The following is a 19890-nucleotide window of genomic DNA, read 5'->3' on the forward strand; positions in this document are numbered from 1 at the left end:
CCAGCAAAGAGGGAAAAAAAATTAGAACACAACATTGGAAGTGTGCATAATACATGGCATAATATGTTGCTCTGGATTGTGGTACTTACAATGTGCTTTATTTGTTCTTTGTTTGTTTGGTTTGTGTTTCTCTGTAAGCCCCCTGACATGTACAATTTCTACAGTTGGCTTACCTGTTCTCCTTTGCTTCAGCCTTCGAGGAGGGCTGCCCAATTACCTGTTTTCATCTTGAATCACTCACTCAGATGGGTTAAAATAGCAATAGGGCCTATGTGACATACATGTAGGTTTGAAGTCAAAAGAGAACACACCAAAGTGCACAACACTGCTATACTTTCTCACTGGTTAGGGCATCCATACTAGGAATTTTTCTGGTCTTCATTATCAACCAACCATTATTTTTGGCTCTGACTGAGGGGAAAACCCTTCTATGCCACTGACTCTATCTGGAATTTGATACCAAGAAAAAAAAAAGGATCTTTAGATTATCCAGGGAAGAAGCGGTAAATTTCAGTTTTACCCCTTTTCCCCAACCGAATGACCCTCCATCAAAGTAAACTAACAAAAAGGAGAACCATAAAATTAACTGCAGACACCAACATATTTGAAAGGGGGGAAAGATGCCCGTAGAATAGAGTATAAAATTTCTTTGCATTAATGTAAGTTTTATCCAATTTCACGTCCTATTTTTGTCATGTATCTGGAGCTTTCAAAATTGATATTTTCTTTCAGTTGCAATTAGTGATCGACAGGAAGTGCTCCCTTGTTTGTCAGGAAAAGCAGTAAAACATTTTCAGTGTTTCAAAAGGGCACTCTTAATAAGATGAACCAAAAGGGGCATCAGATAGCATGTTATGAGAGAACAAATTTGCACAAAATATGGTTCCCAGGAAAAGTCATATCGCACACTCTCTGAAATTATTCAGTAGAATAATTTGTATGCCAGTACAAAAGTACCTCCTTTTTTCCTTTGTAGAATTAGGGCAGAACGATGATGTGTCCCTAAGTCAAGCAGAGCTTGCCACTGTGAGAAAAGGTCTTCCATTTTGTAGGCAATATATGATTGGATCCTACAATATGAGTCTTAAAGCCATTTTGCACTTTTATTCTGGTAAGGATCAGGAAGAGCAAACTAAGCTCTTCATTTGATTTATCACTCCATCTAGCATTTTGATGAAAATGGACATTATGTTGGTGAAAATTGTTCAGGGTCCTGATGATCTCCTATGGGCACGATAATTTTTTTCAAGGCCAAACTCAAAAGTGGCTCCAGCTACTTCTGATTCATTTTGTTAAGTCTAGGTCACATATCAATTTTTGTTGATGGCAGTCATTTCCACAGAAATGAGAGAGATTATCCTGAAATGTATGGATTTAGAAAACCTTTTAGCCAGCTAAAGCAAACTTGTGGACTTGCTAAGCTTTGATTCTGAAATGTGGATTACATTTGCTTTCTGAACTACTTCCTCCTGGACCCATGAGCTAGTGGGAAATTATAAAATGCGAATTTCAGAGCTCAAGTAAAGGTCTTTGACAATTAAATACCAAACAGCATCAAGGGTAAAGGTTGTTGCTCTTCTTAAAATCCCGAGTAATCAGAGAAAGTAAGGGGAAAAAGTATAGTGTGCACAAAACTTTCCTGTTGTTCAGTTACAGGTAGAAAATATTTCAAAGAGCATTCGTTTTGCTCCAAAGACCTGATGTTGAGTCAGAAAAAGTTGCACCCCCCCAAAAAATATTTGGATTCCATTTGGCATTATAGCCACATACAAGGTGTAAATTGACATTATGACAGGCTGTATATAATAAGCCTGACCAAGGGGGCTGCAGTCTACAGTAAAGATCATGTTTGTGACCCCTTCATCAAACAAAGTTAACAAAAGTTGTATTCTTGTGGAATCCATTGTACCTCCAGGGGAATTGTTTTTTCAAGAAATCTGGTATTGATCTAGAAGGTCTAATTATAGTGTATGTTTATGTGAAATATTATAAATTACTGTGGATTATTTGAATCATATTTCTGTTATCAACCCTAACCATGCTAAATCCAACAATATTCGGTTTGATTTACACCAAATTTTGGGGCTCAAGGTCAAAGTAAGACTGATTTGTCCTTAACCTTAACCCACTAGGGCACATCCTCAATCCTCCAAAATCCTCCATGTCCCTACTTTGGCTTTTTGGGGGTTTGGTTTGTTTGGGGGGAGGGTTGGGCACAGCACGTTGGTTGCTGGGCTGAAGCTGTTTTTTTTTTTGCAGAGTTGGCTAACGGCTTTACTTTTGAAATAAACAAAGCAGGCTTGTGCCTTTGTTTTAACTCACTGCAGTTGAGGATTGTGTAATTTATGACCAGCAGCAGTGAACAATGGAACACACTGTCCTTGGGTACATGTATATTGCAAACAGTATAATGTGTGACTATGTGCACCACTATGTGACTGATTTTTAGTACTTCATTCACCATTCACCCTCAATCCTCCAAACTCGTCCAATGTTCACATAAAAATAATCCTGAATCCTTCATAATCCTCCATTGAGGTGGGTTAATCACTGAGAAAGAATCCATTGGGGCTGACATAATATGTACTTGTACCACATTTGTTATTATTGTTTAAAGAAGCATGGTGTACTTTGTTTGTAGCGACAGTTCCATTGGTTGGAGATATTTTCAAGACTCTTGCATATTTTATGTCTGGCTCTAGATACTGATGCCAATCCAAGCGATGCCCAGTCCAGCCTGAAGCAACTGCGGGACTCGGACTACCGAGCTAAGACAGACTCCCACACCAGCTCCCGGACCAGCAGTGGCACCACTGCCTCGGGCAAGTCTCGCCGGAAGAAGCTCTCCACCAAGGAGCACAAGTCTGGCAAGGAGTACTCCTGCCATAGCGGCCAGGCCGGCTCTTCACCCAGGACGGCCCCCACGCTCAGAGGGGAGCTTCCCGAAGGAGGGCTTCTGGATTTGTCCAAGGAACTTGAGTCAGAGTTTGAGAGGATCAAGCGCAAGACGCTGTCACCAGATGAGGATCTCCATGGGGAAGAGAAAGAGGTCCTCAAGTCGCCTTGGGAAAGGAAATCTCAAAACAAGAAGAAAACTATCCCGAAGATGCATGTACAGTACCCTTACAGAGCTCCAGTGTCAGATACGACGAACAGCCGTGGCTCTCCACTGAGCACAAGCACTCTTCTCTCTGCTGATTCTGGAAGGATTCCAGGCAAGCCGAAGAGTGCCTCCAAGAACAGTCTGGGAAGTGAAGTTTCTGAGCAGAGTGCGGATGCCGTCAGGGCAGTCCGGGCTTCCAGTGACCCATACACTCCTGCCATCAAGAGTCTCCTTACCCACTTGGAGTCCCAGAGGGCCTTGTCAGCAGAACACGTCAGCAAAGACAGGTCCCAGTTACCAGAAGCTGGACCCTCCCAGAAGGCACTGGTCTCTGCAACACCAACTCAGACAGCAGACCCAAGCAGGCTTGTGGGAAGTTCTGCCACTTCCTACAAGTCGACATCCAGCACCGCCAAACCTGTTTGGCTGGAAGGACCCCTTCTTGCTAAATCCAAGCCTAGAAAGTCCCCTGAAAGATCTGTAGATCCTTCTAATAAAAGTGCCCTTCCAAAACAAGCTGGCACAGGTGCCAGCAAGCCATCCAGCCTGAATATAGAATTGTATCTGTCCAGGAAGGCGACACCAGAGGAGAAAGAGCTAAGACAAGAAAGGGCCGGAAAGATGTCGATATTTTTAAAATCTGACTTAGGGTCTGCAGTACAGACTGTCCAGGAGAGTGTATCATCTTGTCTAAATAAGTCCGAACCTCATGTCTCATCTACTGTGGGTACTCTGAATCCTAAAGGTGCCTCAGCTACTGAATGTCGTACATTGCAAACTGAAGAAGGTGTTCTCCAATTTGATCCTGCAACATCATCAGTGTTTAAAGTAACAGAACCCTCATCAGCAAATGACATATCTGTCCAAGAAGTCAAAGATGAGGGCACCTCTTTGCAAGAGAGTGTATCAGCAGCTCCAGACTACTCTGGGGCTGCTTCTGAACTCCAAGATACCTCTGGAAGGCCAGTTAATGTGGATTCAAGCATAGAGTTTCCTATTGATAGTGGAGAGGACAGGAGCTTTCAGCCAGAGGCACTGAAGGGTATCTTGTCCCTGAGGCAGGAAGATGTGAAACAGACAGCTATAGAGCCACCCTTGGAGGTATGCCAAGATGTTACAACCTCAACTACCAAGACTGGTTTAACAGGAAGCCTTATAGAAACTGGAGGTGATGCTGCAAGTGCTGTTGACAGGCAAACCTCTGTAGATAAACTGAGCGTGCGAGCCACCCTTGACAAATCTGTTTGGAAACCGAAGGAGATGACAGAGTGCTCAGCAAAATCCAATCCTGGCTTTCTGGCTGAAGTTACTACATCCGTCAGCAGCAGTGGTGATGCAACATGTGCTTCATCATCTAGCAGACGGCCCAAACCAGCTAAAATCAGTCCTGTGTGGGAGCGTGGCAATGGTAGGAATGTGAACCCCAACGAGGAAGAGGACGACCAGGTGTGGCAAATGTTTATATAACAGTGTACGTAGTTATTATAATCAATTAAAGAATACATGGTATTTGTCATTATTCATTCCCGGTCACGGTGCTGGAAACACCTGTCGATCATTCTGAACAAGATTGGCAGAAACATTGCACTAAAACTGCTGTACATGGCCGTTCAAGTTGTTCTGCTGTGACCGGGGTCTTTAGAGGGTCTCTTGATCTCATGCTCAACTTGATCTTAAGGAATCTGCCTGAGCTTCGGAGGTGGTACACTCACACCAAGTACTGCTCTGTGTTACACAGCTTCCCCACCCAAGCAAAGATACAGTCACAACCATTGGAAGCTGTCTTGACTGCACCACAGAAACAAAGCCAACTCCTGTGGTTTCCTCAAACCTCCCTTCTCCCACGCCTGCTCGTGTCAATAATATTAGTTTGGGGGGGGGGAGTTCCTGCAGAGTTTCTCCTCATTGTCAGGCAAAAAAAGGTTTTTCTTCCATTGTGCTTTGTGGAATTGGTATCATTCAGGGAGTGGGTACAGCGTGCAGCAGACTCAGCAGATTGCTGTTGGGCAGGACAGTAATTATTTCTAGTTCCTGCGGAGGAAAACAACAATCAATTCCTTCCTGGCATTGTTTTTTTTGGCATGTGTCAGCCCTCTTGTCAGTCACTGTACCCAATTAGTTTAAAAAAGAATCAAGCAACCTTGCGTGATGGACATAACAATTAATTAAGGTCCTTCAGAAGAGGTTGATCTTAGGCTTGAGATACCTAAGCATGTACATGTTTGGAAAAAAAACACATTATGAAATTGAGGTTTGAGAGTAATTTTATAACAAATGCAAAAAAATCTCGAAATAAGATAGTATTGATGTTACATATATTTTGTATGTGTGATTTGTATCAATGCATTGGTGGTTCATTGAAACGTAACGTAGCTTACTGTGTTGGTGATATGGTTCACTTCTCATGCACCCTAGTTTGTGTATATGCCTATAATAGCAGCCATCTTGGTGTGATTCCCTGAAGGACATGCTAAAAACTTCCATTGATTAGTTCACTAGATAACAGAAGAACCAGACTACACTCAGCTCTTACAGTCAAGTGTACTTGAAAACTGGGCCAACTACGGCCATTGAAATGATTATGTCACGTGAGACTTAACCTACATTGCAACAACCCTGAAGTTTTATGGTTTGAATCCACTCACATCTGCCAATCATTGCCCTGTAAATATGTTAATACACGTTATAACTATACGTACGTTATATTCAGAAAAATGCATGCAATATTTAAAAAGTACGTATGTACATATACAGTACACGGTGCAAGAAACATTCAGTTCCACATTTATTTCTTTCAAATGCAAAATGCTGTGTGTGATACAGAATCCATAATTATGTAGGCCTAATGTAAGCCTACTTGTACTGCTCACTATAAAACGCAATGCATTGTAGATTGGCACTTAAGAGTAAAGGTGTATTATTGCAGTTGCGTGGCAAACATAGTTGTCCATACCTTTTCTACTCATACGGGCTGAACAATGTGCACATTGCCTTGTTCCGGCAAGGGTTCCTCGAAGATCCCCAGTGGATGGAGTAGCAGTGCCTAACATGAGTCTTCTTCTGGTTCAAGTTTGGCATTGTTTACAGGGTAAAAGAATGAATAATGGTTCAGCGGGTGTCTAGTTTAGACTTTACAGGTGCGAGAAGGCCCGAGTGAAGAAAACGCTTTCTGAAATATACAACACATTGCAAGCCGTATAACCCTGTGGGCCATTAAACTTAGAGCTATACTCTTGCACATGATTGAATTTTACGGGTGAATCACGTACAAAGAATATTGCTAGTTCATTTGATACATTCAATCTTGAATTTAACGGCTTTGATTTTTTTGCACGTAGTCAGTTTTTTAATGTCAAACGACCCACTTTATTTTCATTTGCAATTGATTGTTATCCGTAAGTTGATGTCCCTACAAATCATGCAGGAAGTGTATGGTTTCTTTGTGTCGTCTTTTCTGCAGAAACGTCCATTTACGAACGTTTCAAATTGCCTCTGAACTCATATTTAACTGCGAGCACAAGTACCAACGCGTCGACATGTCGCCCATCATTTTGTAGGCCTACGAACTGGAATTTTTCTGAGCCAGCTTGTTTGAAGAGAAGAAGCGTATGTAACCAAATAATCGAAACTGTACGCTTCCCTGCTACATCTGAAGCAGAAAGCAGCATACCAAGAAGAAACATGAATTGGTTTATGGGCACGTAGACTACCATCGGAAACTACACGTGATTATGGAGGCTGCAGCCTGTTTTTTTTTCTGCTCGATCCAAATACCTAAGCAAAAATTTCACGCTTCGAAGCGTGTCGATAATATATTATACTAAGCCTCTGCATTACCGTACTTTACAACTGCAGCATCATATTATGCGGGGTCGTACCCCCCCCCCAAAAAAAGTGAGTTCGTCGAGGAGGATTTTAGTGTAATGGGTAAGGAAAAGGATTGGTATTGTGGGTGTCCGTGGTTCAGATCCTCCGTTTTGAGGTTTGTTAGCAGATTGTTTCCCGTTGAGACGATAACTTTTGAGAGGTAGCATCATTTACTGCTTAAATTTATATCCTAACAGTTTGTTCTATTCAAGGAAAAACGCTCATTGTGAACACGTTTTCGATTAGAGCCTTGCTTAAAATTAGTCTGGCATCCATATCACATAAACTACAATATTTTACTTCCGGGTTCCTAACATCATTGTGACACATTAAAAGCCTCGTTTATAACCAGCGGTGGGAATTAAGTCGGATCGGTTGATTTTTTTTTTATTTTGTGTTTGTGTGTGATTTGTTTGGTTTTTGCTCTCCATAAAACTCTCCACGCAATATTTTGCTTCTCTGCCGGGCAATACGATTTGACACGGGAAATGTTGAGCCATCCGTGCCATCTATTTATTTAAATCAAAGGAAACAGTGAAACTTCCTGATAAATACGCACAACAATAATTTAAGTTACGAAAAGCCAGAGAAAGGCTAAGGCATAAAGGGAAAAATGCACAATATCGGTAAGCGTCTGAAATATTTGCCGTATTTTCCAAATTACTTTTTGTAGCTTGCCAAGCTGCACAGGGAATGCTTAGATGCACGTCCAGTCGTTTCTGTTCTTCAGTTGAAATCAGCATGCGGTGAACGATTTGAAATGGGATAAGGTTGCTAGTCGTTTCGCGAGTGCACGCTTTAGAAAGTCGTATAGATCTACAGTGACGGTTGTAGGTCAGTCTGTGGAAATTAATTGATTTCAGATAAACCGAAATGTTACTGTCAAAATGCACGTCAAATAAATCCTCCATTTTTCCATTGAAAGTATAGACGAGGCAGAAGAATAACTGTGTTCAAATGATAATCCTTCTGCCCTTGCTCGTTAGAAATCAGTGGTGTGTTCTTGAATTTGGCCTCGCTGACAGTTTGACATATTTAAAGTGGCTGGATAGCAGATTTCCGGAGTCCTTGACCAGGATGTTTTCCGTTGGTTACGAGGCGCGGCGCAATCGGCATTTTTCATCCTTGGACTGCACGTATGTGCATTTCCTAGCACCAGGTTAGGATGGGCATTTTGCCTTAAACTAAGCTTATCCTAATAAGCAAACGGAAGGCCTTGTCAAACTTTTCAAACACCTGTGTTGATCCTTGAATCGGGTCTAACCCTCGAAATGTTGACAACTCTTGGAGCACTGATAAAAGTCGACCCTGGTCGAGATCCGGGTCGAGAAGCTCTGTCCGCGCGGGGGCAAAATCGAGAACACCTGGTGGCGCGGCCTGCGTACTCACCGGCACCGGCTTGAACGATGTGCCGCGCCGTGTTATTGATCTGATAGGCGCCCGGTTCCAGCAGACTAGTGTGGATTTTAACACGGGCAGGCAAGGCAATAGTGTCAAAAGGGCGTCGCGTTGGATGGAGTTCATCACTGTGGGTGTAAAAAATAATGCCGTGGCCATCCCGAAGTTTGACAGGGTGTCAGTAATTTTGTGCTCATTGAACGATTTTGATTGGTGTGACTGATGACATGTACCTGGTATCACGGCATCCGTCAGTCATATTCGCTTTCCATCTGACTGCATCTTGCTCCAACACTTGGACCACCCCCCCATGTGTTTTCCCCAGTACAGCTCAAATCGGAAAAAAGTCACATTGCATTGCAGTGCTCCCCACTTTCCATACTGTTTGAAAGAGGACCGATGCACATTCTTGCAGGGTCTTGCCTACCGAAAAGACGAGGTTTGCTCTTAATATTGAGGGACAAGCTGAACATGTCCGTTACCTTCGATTATGCCTCACGGAGTACGACTTCAGTTGTATGAAGCCCTGGAAATGCCATCCGACTTGCTGAGATCCGACATATCATTTTTTCTCAGAATAACACCTTAATTGTCACAGGCAAGATATCGCCATTCAGTTATGTTATTACAAAATACTGACATCCTGAGATTATTAATTTTATTCTATACAGCTGGTTATATTGGCATTCTGTAAAAATTATCTCTGGACGACGATACCCTGACCGTAATAATTTCATTATCCTTAGATAAAACAGGTCAATGTTTCAAAAAGTCGGATGGCACTTCCGGAGCTCTGTAGAATTGTATTAATACAAAGTAGGTTGTACAAGTTTAATTTCAGAGACTGGACTCACCAGACAGGGTGCATGTGTTTCGTAAAACCTTTAGGATAGCTCGGACTGGTCACTGTTTATATATTAGCACAAGTATTATGTTGGATGTTGATTTTTATTTCTCCGAGAGTCGCGTTCGGTTATTTTCGCTGGCTATGACTACTCTTTTGTGCAAATAATTCAATTTGCAGCAATGGCTGTATTTAGGCAAAAGAGCCGTAAAATGCTGTTCAGCTATACTAATAGCATTTAATTTATACACGGGTTGGATACTGAGGATCAAGGTAAATGGTTGCGTAATTAAAGCTTATTAAGATGTTAACACAAGAACCGGGACACAGGCTCAACTCGTATCTCTTTCTTGCAGTGAGAGGCAGTAGCAAAGCGCCTTTCCATATGTACTTTTTGGGGTGCGTTGCGTATGTACACGATGCGTTCATGCGTTTCACTTTCATGGACACAAAAATCGTCTCTGTTAACAAAATACACATGTACGTTGCGTTCAGTCGTCAAAATCGAGTGATTTTGACGGATACGCAACTCTTGACGCAAGTGTTGACGCGGATATGGAAAGGCGTCTGAATACTGCCGTCGCGACTGGGTGCCAAACCCATGGGAGTGGAGCCGAGGCTTTTCATTGAAAAAAAAAGGAAATTATTTATTATTTCTAGACGCATGACGCCATTTGGTCGACTTGTCATTGGATGGATATTTTTCGACTGGGCTGCCTTGTGGTGACCGTGGCCAACGCTTGCGCGTGGCATGTGCGTATATATCATGGGAGTTTTGTGAGAGAGGTTTGCGGTCTTCAGCGCTTCAAGGCAATGAGGGGATGTAGGAAAATAACTCACTGCTATTGGCCAATTATTCGATCGACGATAACCTTGGTCGTGTTGTCCAAGCACTTGCTAAGCTACGTGCTTTCGATTCTCGTGACTCAACGCCTGCTTCTGGACAAAAAAAAGAAGTTTAAAAAGGAAAAGCGCATCCGTTTAATAATGGAAAGGGGTGATCGGATAAACTGTACTTCGTGAGCATGGAAATGAATCTCCACTGGTTACATAAACTCACTTTACCAAACCTCACCGTACAACATAATATTTCTGAAAGCTGGCTCCTCGCATCGTCCAGCCGGGCTTTCGGGCTGTGTTGGGAACGTGCAGGATATTCGGATGAACACTACACCAAGGGGAGACGGGTCCTTGTACGTTTCGTTCAGTCGATTCAAAAACGAAAACATAAAATCGAAAAAGAGTCGTTTCTCGTTTTATCCAATTTAAACAAAAAAATTGTGAAAATCTGAACGAGGTTGTTTCCCTTTTCACATTTTAAAATAAAAAATACAACCCAATGTTGATGCTTCGGGTGGCACTCATGTACCGTCTTTCGAGGAATGGTTTAGAAAATATGCTAGCAAAAAGACGTGAATTTACAAGTGAATTTTATTGAAGGGTCAGATTCTCATGATGGGGGCGGCTGTGCTGGAGGCTCGGAAATCAGTATCTAGAAGATGCTAAAATTTATCCACTCTCGGTATCTGAAGGAGTCTGAGTGACCCATACGTTTCCATGGTAACACTCCTTGGTCACCATATCGCCGTTGCACCTCGGAGGAAGTGCGATGATTTAGACCATGTGTCCCTGAAAAACAAATCTAAGTGGAACCGGAAAACGAAGAGTCTCTCGTAATGGATGGAAACGCACGACTCCCGTGCGATTCCATCTCGACGGGCTGGACCAGAAACAAAAAATACAGATTGTGTTTTCACTGTTATCTTCAAGCGGGCCCGTAAATCGCACAAAAGACTAAGGCCAGGACCTGGTCCACTCGTACATCCCGCTCTACATTTCGCTTGCTGTGCTCAATTTCGAGATCTGTTTACAAACGCATCCCTTTATCACGCCGACAGAAGCGGCCTGAGAGCCCCGTAAAATCTCGTTTGTAACCCATGTTATTTTGAATGCAAATAAACGTCGAGACATTACCTGTGGTGTCCCGTGAAATTATTCGGAGTACGTCCGTAAGCGGGGAAAATAATAGAAAGCTTAGTGTATTAACAATTACAGCTTCACAGATTCCGCGGTGTTTACATAGTGCACGGGACTGCCCCATGTTTCAGTTGTAATAATCATGTTTCTGAGTGCTTGATGTATGGATTCGACCCACTTTACTCGCTCGTTATGAACGCAGTGTCTACATTTTTCATCAATATTGCAGCGGTTGTAGGTTGAGGCTAGGATGGTCATTATTACTGGAGAGGCCGTGGAAATGGTTACGATTTTATTAGCTTGGGCTATGCAGTGAAACTGTGACGATCGTTACCAAGTTCGATCAGCAAGCATTTTATTTTGTCAACCAGTGACGTAACAACAGGGGTAGGGGATGTGCCCTTCTCCCTGCGGAAGTCAGTGCCCCTTGGTGTCCCTTCCTATTTGAAATTTTGAAAAGTACGCAACTTAAGTACAGTCAAGTGTTTTCAATGCCCCCATGGACGAATTCCTCCACAGAAGTTTCGCCCAAGTGACGCCATTGCTGTTAAAGACTAGTTGAATTTATAAATGTTAGAAACGCTAAGCCAGGTCCCAATGTCGCAGGCAGTTTCGGTGTACATGTATTATGTCTGTACGCGTGCCCCAGGAAGTAGGGACAGGTTGCATGACCGTCGTTAATCAGACTGGTCTCACGCATCACGCCATGGCCACGGGGCAGCATTTCCTTGAAAGACAGGCGTCACGTCTCTCTCTCCTCGGTAGGGCCTCTCCATTGACAATAAATCGCGCGCTGTTTTACACGAGAGATTTAGCGTCGGACAATGTGTTCCCAACAGCGATGTTTTTACTGCAACATTTTACACCCAGCTGGGATATTAACAACCCATCATCGAGGCCTGAAAACCGTCCTTAATGTATTTTCCAAGTATCGATGCAAATCTAAGGCATCCGTTTCTTTTTCATCCCACTGCAACATTGGATTATCAAAGTGACGTCATTTTTTTTCAAAAGTATAATAAGTTGTTTGCAATCAATTTCCTCTGCAAAGTGTTTTTTGTAACAATTTCTTTTAATATAAACATTTCAGTTACAGTAAGTGAAAGTTTTAAAGCCAAAAACAAGCATTCCAGACTCTTGTGCTTAACTGTCATCTCAGTTGGTATTTTATGTTAAAACAGGGACAAAAACTGCATCGTGAGACTGGGCAACTATTAACATGACCATGGAAATTATTTAACTGGGCGAGTCTAGTGACCGTCGTCACGCGCGCACAATAGAGGATGTGAATGCGCGTGCATCCACGTTGATGGGCACGTGATGACAGCCTAACGGGCGGGCGTACGTGCATTCTGCTCCGCTGACAGCCGGCCGGTGAGACGCTCGCATCTTATCTGCTGCTGAAACAAAAAGCAATAGGATTCGGTGGTTAGAATGAAATGATGAATACTTGCAGAACATGCAGTGGTGGAAGCATGTATCATCAGCGCATGAGCTGTGTTTCTCCTTGCCGCTGTACCCACCGGGTCGACCGTTGGTTACAGCCGATGCCTTGCCTTGCTTCCCCGTGCTCGACGAGACGGTGGAGCTCCTCATATACTTCCTGGGCTGTGCGGCAAACCTCATCACCATCACTCTTATCTTGTGGGGCGGCAGGCGCTACCAGCCCAAGGGAGGGGAGAGCGTGCCCAGGTTCCTGGTCTTGACCTTGTGCATGACGGAACTGTCGTTCCTCCTCTTCGGGGAGACAGGCTGGCTGGTTAGTTTCGTGGCCGGAAGGTGGACCGGTGGAATGGCGGCTTACTTGTACTGCGTCTCCGTGGTGGTCGCTTGCAATCGGTTCTCCAAATGCATCGTGGTGCTTATGGGGATAGAACGCTACCTGAGCATCAAGAAGCCGTTCTTCTATGATCACTCGGTGACACTGCGCCGCGTCGGCTTAGCCATCTTGGCAATGGCCGTATACTCCTTGACCCTTTCCGGGTTCTTTGTGGCTGGAGTGATTACAAGGACATGGGGAGCGTGCCTGGGCCCCATCACCCCTTCTGATCCCTGGGACTGCCCCACCGGTGAGGTGTCGCCTCAGTTCGGGAACGCTTCCAACCAGACCACCTACGTCCTGCTTTTCTCAACCGTGGAGAATGCTTACGAGTATTTCACGACGCTGGAGAGCGTTCTCATGACGGTAATTCTTATCTCGTGCAATGTGGTAGTGATACGCTGCATGCAGAAGCTCAAAGCTCACCTGGAAGTCGCCTGTCCGAGGAATCGCGCGGAGTACGTCAAGCAGATGGATATGATACGGGGAGCACCGGCCGATTTCTCCCGATTAATGGTGGCAGTTGCTGTCGTTTTTGTCGTCTGCATACTTCCCTACGAGGTGAGAATTCTTGCGAAAGTTCTCCCCCTTTTATTCTTAACCCCCCCCCAAATACCCTTCAAAACCTTTAGTGTTTAGGCTTATAACACTAACAGAGCTAGGGGCGAAATCTGTCCCTTCACATTTTCTTAGATATCATCGATCGCAGTGCATTTTTTTTACCATGCCGAGCCTTCCTGCGTTATTCAATTGACGTCTTGCGTTCGAGAAAATCTGATGCGCCATTCTCGTGCAATGTCCCATTTTAACCGAGACAGGTGTATCTGTAGGCCCTGAATTTTATAGCCTTTCCCATTGTGCTTAATGCCTTGGCCCCTACGCTGTGAGAGCGTGAACTACAAAGTTAACCACAACAGCAAACAAATGTTTACACTCTTGCGAAACTTCAGAATGATTTCTCATGGGGTACAACCACTCTGTGGCCTTAAGGAGATCCCCCAACGGCCCATTCATGCTCCTCACGTGGGCTATCGATCTGCGTAATTAAGTGTCCCTTGACTCGATTAGGCTCTACCGTACACATAATGTGCGTCTTGTGAAGAGCTAAAGTAATTTTGATAATAGTGTATCTCTGTCGTCCGCACTTTAAATTTTTTTTTTACCTTTTTTCAGTAAATGACCATTATCATTCAATTCATTTGAATTTTCTGTAATAAAATATATCCAAGCACTTCTCAAAGTGAGGCCCTTCCAAAGGGACTTATTTACGTGACCCTGTTGTGGATAGTCGCTTTCAAAGGCGTAAATGGCTGATCAGTACGTCCGTTTTAGAATGTCTCCATTGTGCATTCCGTCTCATCCATCCCCAGCCCTTTTCAGATAACAGTGGATTAAGTTTGAAGAATACGCTAAACTAGTACGGCATTGTGTAGCAAAATACAATGCCTCTTTTTCCTAGTTCATTATTTCTTAAACTCCGGACGCCCAACTAACCACTTAATGAATCTTCCTCCCTTTTTAATTCTGGGAAAACAGCACTGTCGTTTCTCTTTAAAAAAATCTTTTAACAGTCAGTCGACGCACACAATCTAAGCCCCCTTGACTCGGCTGTAAGGCGCCACACAATTGTGTTTGACCCCAGAAGTACGGCCATGTCTCTGCGTTAAATCAAGTAGCTGAAAAACGGGTTCATTTACATCTTGATTAAAGCTAGAATGAAGAAAATCTTCGTGCAGACGTGGACTTTTCCCGTTGGATTAAAAAAACATAGGCCAAAAGTCTACAAGCTAACATGATAGATTTTAATACTTTTCTTTTGGCTATTTTTACAACTGTTTTGATTTTCTTTATAGTATTTCTGATATATTTTTGCCAAAGCTTGAGGTAAGAAAATAGTTTTATGTCGCAAGACCTTTAGTCACAAATTTGTGTCACAAGTATCAAGAAAATTGTCTTTCAGAAATGTACAGGTGAATTAACAAAATGCAAGGATGCAGGTTTGCCTGTATTTTAGTGGCCACTCATGTAGTGTTTTGTTTTCTCTGTCGATGTCAAGTACAAAATGCACCGCACGCGTGACGGCAAATACAGGAAGATCACGTAGCTCTAAACACCGAGATCGAACAATCGTGCCTACCCGTGTGTTCTTAAAAAAAACCACATCTAATATGTGATGGCAACACACTGTCATCACCGTGAAAGGTTTTTCTGTGTCCCTCGAGGTCGCGTTTTTACCTTTTCAATTCCAAACGCTCTCTTTTCGGCCTCTGATTCACTCACGTCAGGCGGCTCTCCGTCCCCAGCGTGAAAGCCAAGCTCCTAAAATGTAAAAATGCTCGTACGTCTAATTGCGTTTAGTGATGTTTACCTAGTCAGGTGACAAGTCAAATAAGTTCCTGAAAACACCACCCGAAAGAATGCATCTAAACTGTCCTCTGACAGTAGATTGCAATGGTCATTCTTTAATCTGTAACCTGAAACTCCAGTCAGTTGTAATAGGCTGATGCTGAAGAAATGGTTTTCAAGAATGCGTATATGCGCAGGACAATTCAACCTTTTTAGGTTGTCTAGCTTCATAAATCAGATATGTTTTAGCCAGGCTCGCACGGACGTGTGGACAGCTACAGCGTAGCCGTTGCTAGACGTGCAATCAGGAGCGTGCGATTCGGCACTAAGCAGGTAACGCTGAAAGCCACGTACCTGAAGTCACGGTGAAATAAACGGATTCTAGAGCAGTAAGGTGGAGCTACGTGCTGCCGTATGCCTCGAGCAGGCACGGGGGGGGGTCTTAGCCCAAGAATTTTGGTTTTTGTCTCCCTACACCGTGTGGGCGAGACAAAAACGGTGCAAATCCAGCCAAGACTAGATCGGGGGCTGGGTATTGCTTTAGGTTTTAAATAGAGCATTATTTGGTGAATAATTCTCAGGAAAATGTTGCCTCATAGAACTGCCGCATATATAAAGCTTAAAACAGACCAAACTTGTTTTCGGCTGTTCATACTTGTAAAAAATCAGTATGAACTCCGTCCAGCCATAGTGGCGGAAGAAATGCCGAATATTGGTGGTGCATACAAACGAGCAACTTGCGAAGGTCGATCCATAACCAAATTTGCAGGGCCGAGGGGAAATTTTTCTCCAATACCAAAATTTGGAATTTTAATGCAACCTTTTTCGGGTTGAGGAAAAGGCTAAATTTGAGAGGCTTTTTACACGCTTTTTTAATAATATGATAAATGAAGAAGTCTGCCCCAAATCCTCTTCCTGGAATTATGTGTTTCAAAGCCCCCCCCCAGTTTTTTGTCTCCCCCTCGGATCTGCCAGTGGCGACTTGTAAATGCTTCACTTGGCGATCGGCGTGGTCTGTCCGCTCCGATCTGGACCAAGAGAGGGCGCTATTTTCCAAGCAATGGATGCTCCTTCTGTTGGACCTAGTACCTATGGCTGCACCGCTAGAAATAAATTCCCATAGAGAGCAGTGATAAATCCCCATACTTCACAAATGTTCAAAAAAATACTCACAACTCTCACAGGTGTTCAGGCTACACAGAAAAATGATGTTCCACATTTCCTCTTTCATTTTCCTTTCAATTTTGGGGGTGTTGACAGATGAATTTTTGAGAAATTTTCACCAGAAGCAGACCACCCCTAAAATGCAGAAAATGTCCCTGTCCAGAAAAGTAGCCATTTTGAAACACCATCCCTCAGCAAAATGGCTCAAATAGTGCCTCTTTCGGACTCGATTGCATCCAAATTGCTCAGAATTGGAAGCCCTGAGTCCGGCCCAGAGGTTCAGTCTCATATTTCTTTAATTCCCCAGTTTCATGGCTCTCAGGACCCTCAAATATAGACTATTTTGAGTGTATATAGGACCCTCAAATATAGAATATTTTGAGTATACATGTATAACTTTTATTATTGAGCTCGGCGAACATATTTCTGGCCTAAATACGAGGGTGCACCCCTATGAAATGAACGCGTTGAGGTCGCGTCGCTACTCACCCGCTGCCAACGAAACAAACACTCCCCATCAACGTGTCTCCAATCAATCGATGAGGGGGTGCTTCTGATTAAGGCGGATGTATCCCCAACTCACTCCCAAAGAGTATTCCTTTTCCCCGACTCTGACGATGAGCCTTACAAACGAATCGAATAGTCGCTCTCACAGAATAGATAGTTGATCATTTTCCCTCCTATTTAGGCCGAATGGTTTGTTTTTCAATTTAAAGCTATATCAGGTGATTAATTTCTCCTATACAGATTCGTTGGTTTGCGAATCAGTGTGGTACCTGGCACTCCCCTACCCTAGACAACATAGCCGTCCGTCTCTACCTCGGCACGAGTGTGATCAACCCGTTGATGTACGGGATATTCCGGAGAAAAGTTCGCAACAAAATTAAGGAGAGATTCTTAACTCTTCTGCATCACCTCTGCTTGTGCCACTGCTGCAAGAGGAACAATAGAGTGCGCCCTCAAGGGACTCAGCCGGAACAGTGGCAACGTCCTACAACTGTGTCTGGTTTGGTAAACTCACGTGACACCTGACAATAATAGTGACCTATTATGTCGTACCTGCTGGCCCCCATACCAACATGACTAGAAGAGTGAAGCGAACAAAAATCATTGAACACACAAAAGCCTTGCTCAACAAGTATCATATTTGTTTCTAAAATGGATTTATCGAAAGATCTATCATGTATCGTAAAGTTTTGCCTACTCACAATCTAAGAAAACTATAGCACAACATGGCGTCCCGTATCCCGTGCCTGGTTGATAGACGTCACTAACTTCATTACGTCACCACAAGCGTGTTGTGAATAATGCACGTAACAGGTTGAGTATGTTTTCCACCATAACATTATATATAATACAGAATATAGGGTTTACCGCCCTCTACTCCCGAGTGGGCCCAAGAAAGACGAACAGTCCTACGTGGTTCCTTCGGTGAGAACTGCACTTCGCTGGGTCCGCAAATAATTATGAAATGCATGCCCCCTCGTTCAAGCGTGCGCGTATACGCGTCGCTGCCTTCTGCAAACCTGGCAACAAGTCCAAAATTACCTGTTACTTGTACTGTCAACGTCTGACAAGACTTTTTGGCTGAATCGAATCGAATCTACAGCCGACTACCAGCCGATGGGCCAATGGAAACGAGTGCAATTACTGGTGTGTCGGATCTATAGCGGACAGCAAAAAGATCTTCACATCAAGTACACATACAATACACCTTATTAATATAAATAGAGTGTCTTTAAAAAACATTTTTAGTGAAGATTTTTCAAATAAAAATAATTTGGACTATTTTTGGAGACCCATTGGGCCCCTGCCTCTCGATCCGCCCTTGCCGACGCGCATTGTTTCGAGCATGCGCTGTAGAAATACCGAACTGGTTTTGTGGAAAACAATGTCTAATGCCTATGAACAAAAAGTCTTCTTTTTTCATTCATTTAATACATACATCCACGTTGTGGTTGGCAGCCAGTCACACCTGCACCTGTTTAGGTCTGTTTGTACAAGAGCCTCGTGCTCGTTTGTGTTGTATGACTCTGTTTCAACATCTCCGTGCAATACACAGGATATAAATGTACGATTTTATACATTACACGTAGATTTTTTGTACATTGTGCGGATTTGAAAATATTTGTTGCCTCATGGTGGTTATGTTCGTAAACTGGTGTGGAAACAACTTAAGTATTCTTTTATTTTTGTAAGTACATGTAACTGTGTATAAATTCTAATGTTTAATCATTGCGATGCACTATTTTTGTAACACGTTTTCATTTTATTGAATAAAAGAACAGTAACTGGCAAATAAGTTTGAAATTCGTAATTTGGAGACTGTTCAGAAGATTATGCCCACGGCACCAACAGCACTGTCCCCAAGCAGAACCAAGAGAGGGCGCAATTTCCCTAGCAACAGAAACTTCTTTGGTATGGGAAGTGCACATGCTACCGACATGAACCCAACATGGGGTGCTTCTGCACAAAGCGAAAGCGGACTGGATGTCCAAAGTCACGCTTTGGAGTCTAACAACGCGCTCGTAAGCGTCATGTATCTTTGGATTTGTCAATTCCAAATGAAGGCCTTCACTGTTTGTATTATTCGGTAAATCATACCAGATCCGAAAATTCTTGTGCAGATTCCAATCTCACTCCAACCACCCCATTACTTAATGTGACCGGTAAAAAGGCAACCACAAATCATATATACGTGGACGTGTGTCTTAGCACGAGTTACTTAAGTGTCTCAGACCATGCACTAATCTTGTGCCCTCACGAACACTTCCGTAGGCAGTTACTAATTTCAAACATTCTCTTATTGTTTAGCATGACATTACGCAAGCAACATAACACAAGTTCAATCGTCGTGTAGCCATGTTCTGCTGTCAAGTTTTGTCACATAAGTTTTCCAAAATATTCTCTACACAGAAATGGAAGACTACTCAAAAGTGTACAGTTACTTGATAAAAGGGAATAAAATCAGAGGTCCAAAGAAAATGCCGAGTGCTGATGAACACGTTAAGGTTTCAGGCTGTTGGAGGAAAGAATTGGTAACAATTTTTTTTTTCAAACAAAAACTTTACACATTGACATCATCACTCACTTAAGAATGTAAAACTAATATATCGTTATTTGAGAGCTTGCGAGAATAATCCCTCCAGAAATAGCCCTTTTTAATGAATCTTTGAGTATGTTGAATAATACTCATTTCTGATATAATTGTGTCAAGATGGAGAACAAAACACTCGATAGTCAGCACCTTGGGGTATCTAGTTGCATTATGGACTCTCTTTTTGTCCATGAACAAAATCTAGGACGGTCTTCGTTTCCTGTCTTCCCAAACTGTTACTTAATCTCGGCACTTCACACAAGAAAGTGGTCGTA

The 19890-nt window shown here is 43.1% G+C and overlaps 2 protein-coding genes across 2 annotated transcripts in view; both read left to right on the forward strand.

Annotated features, from left to right (window-relative positions):
- Window positions 1–6002, forward strand: part of LOC147795645 (uncharacterized) — a 55644-nt gene extending 49642 nt beyond the window's left edge. Inside the window, exon 22 of the mRNA XM_087131501.1 lies at window positions 2703–6002. Coding sequence (XP_086987627.1) covers window positions 2703–4570 — 1868 coding nt within the window. The 3' untranslated portion in view covers window positions 4571–6002. The remainder of the gene's footprint in view (window positions 1–2702) is intronic.
- A 1478-nt stretch (window positions 6003–7480) lies between these two features.
- LOC110986571 (prostaglandin E2 receptor EP4 subtype-like) lies at window positions 7481–19588 on the forward strand. The gene is made up of 2 exons (XM_022248540.2): window positions 7481–13569; window positions 17266–19588. The coding sequence occupies exons 1-2, from the start codon at window positions 12649–12651 to the stop codon at window positions 17548–17550; spliced, it is 1206 nt and encodes a 401-aa protein (XP_022104232.2). The 5' UTR covers window positions 7481–12648; the 3' UTR covers window positions 17551–19588.
- The last annotated feature ends 302 nt before the right edge of the window (window positions 19589–19890 follow it).

Source organism: Acanthaster planci, unplaced genomic scaffold, assembly GCF_054643075.1.
Source record: "Acanthaster planci isolate LZ-2023a unplaced genomic scaffold, COTS_SCS Contig1, whole genome shotgun sequence".
Taxonomy (NCBI): Eukaryota; Metazoa; Echinodermata; class Asteroidea; order Valvatida; family Acanthasteridae; genus Acanthaster; species Acanthaster planci.

Bases quoted from the DNA above. Each gene is read 5' to 3' on its own strand.
- LOC110986571 (XM_022248540.2), top strand. From the start codon at position 12,649: ATGCAGTGGTGGAAGCATGTATCATCAGCGCATGAGCTGTGTTTCTCC. The intron at 13,570-17,265 runs GTGAGAATTCTT...TCTCCTATACAG, and splicing joins TCTGCATACTTCCCTACGAG to ATTCGTTGGTTTGCGAATCA.